Source organism: Anneissia japonica, unplaced genomic scaffold (assembly GCF_011630105.1).
Source record: "Anneissia japonica isolate Jap-2015-1 unplaced genomic scaffold, ASM1163010v1 scaffold287864_len1152817_cov193, whole genome shotgun sequence".
In the NCBI taxonomy this organism is placed as follows: domain Eukaryota; kingdom Metazoa; phylum Echinodermata; class Crinoidea; order Comatulida; family Comatulidae; genus Anneissia; species Anneissia japonica.
This window is the reverse complement of record NW_022710960.1, coordinates 334,421-343,743: the sequence shown is the minus strand read 5'-3', so window position 1 is coordinate 343,743 and position 9,323 is coordinate 334,421. Positions and strand designations below refer to the sequence as shown.

Here is a 9,323-nt window from a genome sequence, read left to right as displayed (position 1 = left end):
GAAGTACTGTGATGACTAAAAAACAAGAGTAAACCATTATGACTGTCGATAAGTGTGGCACGAGGATAAGTGCACCCGTAAATCGGAATATTACGTCACTAGATCTCAGGGTAAAATCACATTTTGTTTGTATGTTTAATGTGCAATATAATTGAAACACTGCTCATCTAAATGGAGCCCTCCAAAAAGATGGATAGAAAATTAAATACGGGCTCGATTATAATGATGATGTGTTGTAGTCCTAAATGGTCGTTCTCTCAACTATTTCTTCCTTTATCAATTAGTTTGTCATACTCCCTAAATCTTGATCCCGCCTACTTTTCTTCTTGTGATATTAGAACTGCTGCTCCCATGACTTTAGATTCTTTCCCTTCTTCTCACAATTTGTTTTAACTTTCTTTATGTCATGGTGGTGGGGGTGGTGGAGGAGGCGTGTGTTGGGTGGTTGTATATTAAGAAGAGTTTCCGTTGTGTATTTTGTAGGCATATCTTGCGGATAACACTTGATGGCCTTTGGAGCGTTATTAAATTGAAATTTGAAATGTTTTGATATAGCTATTGGTGCATGCAGTTTGAGAGATCACGAACATAAATGATGAATAATGACAATAGGTAGAAGTTAACTATGGCAATCAATTTATACATTAATTCAAATTGAAATTTAAAATGTTAATATTGGCCTAGTTATGTTGGTGCATGCAGTTTGAGAGATCACGAACATAAATGATGAATAATGACAATAGGTAGAAGTTGATAGGCCTAATCACCATGGCAACCAATATATTAATTCGATTTTTTTCTTTATTTTCCGTCTGAGAATTTTATGTATAGACCTAGTCACATTTTTTAACGACTTTGAACAGCCTTTGTTTCGTTCGTTCAACTTATCTACTGAATATCACCGTGCATGCTTTTTTTACTCTGCATACTAGTCTTTTCATTATATACGGTACGGTAGCTGCCAGCTAAATGAGTTTTAGCTGGCAATTAGGCATAATAAGCCAGTTCTGATAGAATCAGTAATGTCAACATGGAAAGACACGAGCACACATCACATACGCCACTGAAGCAGTTGTCAGCGGGGAATTAGGGGGAAAAATTCTCCCGGTGGACAAATATGAACCCACTGTTGCCAGGCGCCTTGAAGAGGGGTCGACAATGGGCCAGCGAAGGATCAATCTCATTGTCAGCCCCATACGATCTGATAGTACAATTTTTTGAAATTTCATAAAATTTTCCCCCATGAATCTATCATGGCCGGGTGGGGGGAGGCACCTACACCCCCCCACCCACCTCCGACGTTTTGGCAGAAAATATATGTCTATGAAGATTTGTGTATGACCGGAAGAAATGCTATAGTGGGCCCCACTTCATGCTAGTCCCCCACTCCCCACTTTGAAAAACGTTCCGCCGGCCCTGTCTGTTCCAGGACCCTGACGAAATTCACAAAGGAAATTAGTTTTAATAAAATTAAACAAACATATTTTCTTCGTCAGTAAATTTTAGACCATCGACACTTTACAGACTAACACATTTTATTGAACTTTCGGCACATTGATCTTCATCGAAGGATTTAGTAGTAAATTCAACGAAGACAATATGTTGGAATGAAAAAAAAAAACAATTGGAATTGATATAAATCATGGTCACAATGAATATCTCATAAGCCTTCTCGTACGTTTTTAAGTGTGTGTAACTGCCAAACAACATATAGACCTACGGCTTATCATATATATGAGAAAATGATAATAATAATAAGGCCTAATTATTTTTCTTATCAGTATTATAATTTATTGCTATTATTATTAATATTATGTTACTAAAACCTACCTTAAGGGGAACTTAGACATGGAGAAATTGGAGAACAATTAAGTTAAGGGGAAAATAACACAAAAGATCCTCTTAAGTTCGGCTTAGCGCATAATCATTAATATAATAATTATTATCATCATTATGGTTATTATCCTATTATCTATATATGAAAAAGCTTAACATTTTTTTTGTTATCAGTATTAACATTTATTACTATTATTATTATTATTATTATTATTATTATTATATAATGATTATTGTCATTATGATTATTATTATTATCCTATGATTATATTATCATCATCATCGTCATCATCATCATTATATTATTAGTATTTTTGTACCAATCTAATGTAACAGCTATAACCTAATTCATAAAAAATATTTTACAAAGCTACCGGCTGACACTTTTTACGAAAGCTGTCGTATTCTAATTATGACACATTTCGTCGCTCACATCACGAACTAACACAATTAAATTCAATTGTGTTAGTTCGTGAAATCAAAAAAGCGCGTCAAAATACGCGCTGTTGTCGTTAAGGACTTTTTGTGTGGTAAAGAATACAAATTTGCTTGACAACCAATACGCGCTCGTTTTGACGCGCTACTGTGATTTCACGAACTAACACAATCTACTTTGATTGTGTTAGTTCGTGATGTGAGCGACGATTTGGACATTTAGACTATATTGATGGACATAAACTTAGCTGTTATTCACCATTTCTGACACTAACAAATTCTGTACTCTTTCTATGTATGACAGTTTAATTACGAACCATTTAAACCATTGTAATTCAAGCTGTTGATGTTAAAGTAACAGCTTCTGTGTACGCCGTCTAAGTTGCATGTATGTCAGGGCGTTATGCCATCATGCATAGGCCTATTATGTGCAATACATTCTGTACAATTTTCCACCATTTTTCTGTGACAATCTGTATTGTCCACGAGGACAAAGACCTGAAGAGTACGTGTTCTGAGGGCCGGGACACTGTGGCACATTTTTTTTTGCCTGGGGGAGGGGGAGTGACAATTATATTGTCACAGAAATCTTGATGGTGTGGACATTTCAAGTGTACGGTACGATTTGAAAAAAAAAATCACGTAACAGATAAACAAGGAATCAATTTCAAAGATTTGAATACGTTTTATTACTAAATCCTTAGATTAAATAGACTAGGAATGTCACATGTTTGTTAATTGGAGAGGCAATTCTTCCTCTTTCGAATTTTTCATATACAAAAATTATACAAAGTAGGGGGTGGAATGGGGTGTATTAATAGGGAGAAGGTTAAGCAAAGAGGCGCTACATGGCAAACTAAGTGGGTATGAAGTGATTTTAACTAGGCCTATAAAGGATATATAAATTCAAGGTGAAATTATAAAGATTATTATTCAAATATTATGCACATAATAAATCACATACAAAGTGTGCAGTTTCAGTCAATAAGCAAAATTCGTATATCTACACTTTGCTACGTCACGTTATCACACGCTACAGAATAATAGCCAATGGACCTTTCGACTACCCCCACCCCCGGGCTTGATATTAGGTACCGTAGTTTTCGCCGCACGACGTTAACCTTGACTTTAACGTTAGTACCCAACATGCAGCGCGATAGCTCCACCCCTTTTGTAAACAAATCGAAATACGCATGCGCAAACCCGTGACTAACGTACGTCGATCACGTAAAATCCTGAAATTAACGTACTCCGCAACGTAAGATGAATACATTATGACGTCATCCGTTAGCGTTAAGGTTAACGTGGTGCGGCGGAAACTGCCTTGTTGCTAAGGTCCCACAAAATGACATCGCTACAGAATAATATCCAATGGACTTTTCGACTACCCCCACCCCCGGACTTGATAATGTTGCTAAGGTCCAACAAAGTGACATCGCAAATGTACGTAAATATGCGTGTTTATTGGACGTACGCGTGTTCACTTCCCTGTTCTGATTGCTGAGATCAGATCAGAATGATTTACGCTTAGTGGCCCATTGAGCATACATTCCGTCTCATGTGAATTACTACCTATTCGATTAGAAAGATAAACCTTTATATAAAACTATATTTATGATAACATGATTTTAAAGCTCATTCATTTTGTTTCTTGTGAATTTTAGGGGAAAAAACAATGTTTAATACTATATTTATACTGTGTAATTATTATTGAATTATTATCCTGATAAAATAAGTTATAAATAATACAATAAAACGTTGCATTTGTTTTTTAATTTAAGTTTAGAATATAAAGTGTATTTTGTCTGGACTTTTTAGTTGCTCTTTTCCACATAAATTTTTTCCCAATTATTGTGAAAAATTTTCTGCGGAAATTTGCATTGAAGAGTGAATAAATAACAGGATTAGCGCAGCTATTTGCATACGGTAAAACAATTGCGAGATTCTTTAGGTTGGTAGGCATCTCCGCATATTTGGACAGTATTTGATACAACACAAACAAAAGGTAGCAGAGTAAATACACGATAGAAACAAACACGAGAAGTTTCGCCATTTTCCAATGTAGCTTCACTGAGGTGTGCGATCGGTACAGATTATTTGTGCTGCGCGAGTCTATGATTGATTCGCGTACGTACCTACGCATAAAAAGCACGATTTTTATATTCAGAATTGCTATGATGATCACAGGCACAAAGAATAAAAATATGTTGAAGTAAAATGCTTTGAAGGTGCTGAACCAAGGTAAGTTTGATGGATAAACTACTTTGCAAGCAAATGGTATCTGTCCAGCATATTTGACATCAGCGTATTCGTCTTTCCCGGCTTCGTATTTGCTCTAATATATAAAAAGAAAATAATAAGTAAAATCACAAAAATATACTTTGTGACAACTTTAAACAACGAAGGGCTTTCGGGAGTACTATTTGTTGTAGGCACCTGTTATTTAAAATCGTTTGTATTATACGTCTACAACAATAAACACAAAACTTTTTTTGGTTAGGTTACGCCACTCAGAAAATGACGTATAAGCAAATTTAATTATTAGTGAGAATAACTCCATGAAAAAACGTCGCCACAACGTTGATAGTTGTATTCGAGATTACGTTATTGATTGGTTCTAAAATTTTGAACATCAAACTGTAATGTTATTAATTGTTGTTATGCCAGGCATTTCAGAATTATTTTATGCTTCTTATTCCTTTAAAACTCATAGGAATAAGAAGCACAAATCTCAAAAATTTAATAAAACTGAGCTCTGTGTATTGTATAATCTACAAAATACTTTGGATGAAGACATCAATCAGCGTAATGGCCTATATAATTACTATTTTTTTTTAGTGTAATTTATTTAACCAGGATAAAATCACATTCAATGAAGAAAGCTTACAACTACAAAGAGATCATAAACTACATTGTTATTAAGAGTGGAAAAAAAAAGGTATGACCAAAATGATAAAAGCAATTCCTACAATAATGAATAAAACAATCTAAAAATACCGAAGGCAATATACAACGTACAAAAAGTAATAAAATATACAAGAAGTAATTAAGAAATAATTTTCCTTTAAAATTTTAAGTTCAGGATAAAATTTTGAAAAGTGTTATTAAAAATACTATTTGAAAGATTTGGATCTCTAATGAAATAACAGGCGCGGATCCAGGTAGGGGCACGCCCCCCTGTTTTGCCACTAAATTTTGAATTTCAAGGCATATATTGAAATTAGCGCTCTCACTTATCTATTCTGAATATGTTGTGTACCCACCCGCCCCTGAATAAAGGAGCATCATAGCGAACCTTATTGTCATAATTGTTACGTATTCTGAACCAATGATGTGGAAAATAAAAATTAATAATAACATATGATATACTTTCGACGGTTGCTCTACTTTGAGTCTAAATTGTGCCCATTAATGTATAATGATTCTCAGAAAAATTTCCTTTTAGATACCTACGAATCAACATTTAATTATTGTATTGACCTATACCCCACAACGCCAGATTAAAAATAATATGTATATAATAGCAATGGTAATTGCGTATCTTCAACCTTTGTTAGTGTTACTGTACCATCATACCAAAATGGATATATTTTATCCAAGAACACAGTGCATAAATAATATGATTGATGAGATTAGGCCTAATTACGCGTTCATTGCATACAAACTTAATATGAATCACAATTGTTACAAATACTAACCTGAAACATGAGTACGGCAGGTGCTGAAGCAAATATCGCCAGGATCCACACCAAAACAATGATTCTGTTTGTTCTCCTTTGCGTGAATTTTAATTTGTATCGCATGACGTCACAGACGGCGACGTAACGGTCAACAGCAATCGCCGTCAACGTGAAAACCGTTCCGTGGAAGCAGAGGTAGCGACAGTAACGATGGATAATGCATTGAACATCGTGTCGCCATAGAAACGGCCACGTGAACGAGTAGAACTCAGTTATGTGGAAGGCTACCACAATCATGGTGAAGATATCACCTATAAAATATAACGCAAAGTGTTATATATCAATATATACCGTATATATAATATATATATATATATATATATATATATATATATTATATATATTTATAATCAATGCGTCATCTGATGTTATTTTGTCTAATACAGTTTGGAAACCAATTATCATGATGCACTGACATTTTGACGTAATAAATATCTGAATCTGATCTCAGAATAAAATAGTAACTAAATTTACCCTGGTATTTTGAAGATCCATTTATCAAAATGATTACTTGCACTTCTTCTGAATGATTGAACCCGGATTTTAGAGAATGGTACGAAATATTAATCACAATAATTTTTTGTTTAAACATTAATGACTTTATGTACTTAGTAGTGATATGGTGTTGAGGGTGGTTGTATTGAATTGGATTTTGTTGTAAAACACTAAGGATAACACACAAAAGTACAAAGACCTTATTTTTAGTGGTCCTGTGTGGCCATACATAATGCACGAGACAACTGCTTGTGTCTCTTCGGTTATTCAGATGACAGATGAAATGTAAATTGAGTAACGATGAGGTTGAACCAGTAACAAAATATCTCAAAGGATGTCACGGATTTGAGTTTTGAATGGGGAATATCCTTTATGGAAAAGCTTATGCGTGCCATAAAAGATTATAACAATTAACATTGAATACCGTATCTTAGCAACCTCCAATGAGGCAGATAAAAACTAGTCAGTTTGCCTTTGTGTCCACTTACTATAGACCTAATCATTGAATTGATTACCAATCAATTTAAAGGATAATTGGTAAGAATAATTTTATTTTTCTCATTCTAACTTTCAATTTAATATTAATAACTGTTACAACTACGAATGATAGGATGCGTTTATTAATTTAGTCATTGTACCAGTGGCTTATGAAACGATACTTCCTTAAACAATAAATAATTACGATGTCTATTTTGTATGTTAACTCCTGCCTTGAGGGCCCATGGGATTGAGGCCAAGGGTAATTTTTGCTCATTATGCGATGTGTGGTAGCTAATGATAATTAATATTCTCAGGGTTTTTCATAGCTTTATTAATTTATTAATTAGAGCATGGGACGTCATAAAATCGTTCGCAATCGATATCGAGTCTATTAATAAATTAAAGGGATCTGTATACGAGAATGATCCACGTCATAAAATTGTTAGTCTGTTAAATATTACAATTATTAACAATAATGTTGACGATGATGATGATAATGATGATAGGTCATCATTATCATGGTCATCATGATAATGGTAAAGACAGTGACGAGGACGGTAGTATTGGTGGTGGTGTTGATGATGATGATGATGATGATGATGATGGTGATAAAAATAAGAACAAATATATAATAAACTTAACAAAAAAATATCAATGCTTAGAACCAATAGTACGAATGATCAGTTAAATAATAATGATCAGTTAAGTACGAATGATCAGTTAAGTAATAATGATCAATTAAGTACGAATGATCAGTTAGGTACGAATAGTCAGTTAAATACGAATGATCAATTAAGTATGAATTGTCGGTTTTCCCAAGTGAGGGATTCATACTTTAATATGGCTAGATCAATTATAGCGCGAATACGAATAGGATGTACTGGATCGCAGATAAAATCTATATTTCAATTTGATAATATTAGTAGCGTAGAAGACTGCTTTATTATTGACCTTGAACTTAAAAACGGAATGTCTACCACTAACAAATTTTGGAGACCCCGCAATTAACTGAAATTACGAAATATATGTAGGCCTACCACTAGAAAATTGTCTTTTGGAGACCTCCGAAATTAACTGAAATTATGAGACGCTGAACTTACCAATTGCTAGATTGAGAATGTATAGAGAAGCATTGCTCTTCCGATATTTTTTTTTTGAATAGACAAGAAAAACGATAAAATTCCCAACGAGTCCAACAACAAAAATCACTAAAAAAAAAGGCACTTCGAAACGAAATCCAGAATCGGAGCCGCCAATTATATCAGATATGTTATCGGTCGTATTTTTGTATTCGTGTTCCATTTCATCGTATAAATTAGTAGGCCTAGTTCCGCCAACCAAGTGTGTTTACTTTATTGTGTGTAGGATTCATCGCCTGCGATACTACTTATGTCAGTCGAAAGGGACTGGAACAACAGTCAGAAATAACTTATCCATGCTATAGAGGGCGCTGTAAAATATATTTCTTATTGAGACTCAATACCGCCGGTACCCCGACCCGCAGGCCAACTCCGGCCCGCCAAAGACGTTAATCCGGCCCGCGCAATATTGTTAAAAAACGTTGGGAACGTTTTACCTTCCTATCATGCACGATAATACTTTCTTCCTATTTACTATTTGTATATGAATGAAATACTAATTATAGTTCCGTGCATTGTAGAATTTTGAGAATATTCATCGTAATTTTTTATTTTTTTAAAAGAAACATCGTACCGACGTCCTTATTTTGGATCAAGACGGCACGTCCGGTGAATAATCACGATCTAGTTTCCTACACTAATTTAAGTGTATGGGTAGAATTGCAGGTTCTTTGTCTATTTATTAAATTTATATCACCATAAGCTATAAAAATGTGTAAAATATAAGCATGAATTTGTACTTACATGCCAGATGAATGAGAATATTAAATCGATGTGCCACCAAATCGTAACCAGCATTACCATGCCTTCACGATGTCACCCGGGGACGCAACTGCCAAAAAACTATTTTTGACAGCGAAGGGACGCTACCAATAAACAATCAACAAACTACTGGGTTTCTGGGTTTATTTGCAAGGTACTACATGGCTCAACTATTTTTTACTTTGGGGTTAATTTGTAAAAATCGCATACAAATCATACGACGTCACCCGGGGACGTCATTGACAACTCCGGGGACGGCAACTCGATTTTGAGATTAATTTCCCGAATAATAATTATTATTATTTTATTTAGCCATCATTTGAAAATGATATCTGGCCATCTCATAGGAGCAATGTCTATTCGATGTTGTGTCTTCTCACTCTAATTACATACCATACCATACTTTACCTATTTAAGTTAAGATTTAAGTTAAGAC

The 9,323-nt window shown here is 34.4% G+C and overlaps 1 protein-coding gene across 1 annotated transcript in view; it reads right to left on the bottom strand.

Annotated features, from left to right (window-relative positions):
- Positions 1-3,495: 3,495 nt before the first annotated feature.
- LOC117107186 overlaps positions 3,496-9,323 on the bottom strand; it is an 11,793-nt gene continuing 5,965 nt past the window's right edge. Inside the window, exons 2-3 of the mRNA XM_033248789.1 lie at positions 5,970-6,262; positions 3,496-4,606 (exon numbers count right to left, since the gene is read on the bottom strand). Of these exons, the coding sequence (XP_033104680.1) occupies positions 4,043-4,606; positions 5,970-6,262 (857 nt within the window). The 3' untranslated portion in view covers positions 3,496-4,042. The remainder of the gene's footprint in view (positions 4,607-5,969; positions 6,263-9,323) is intronic.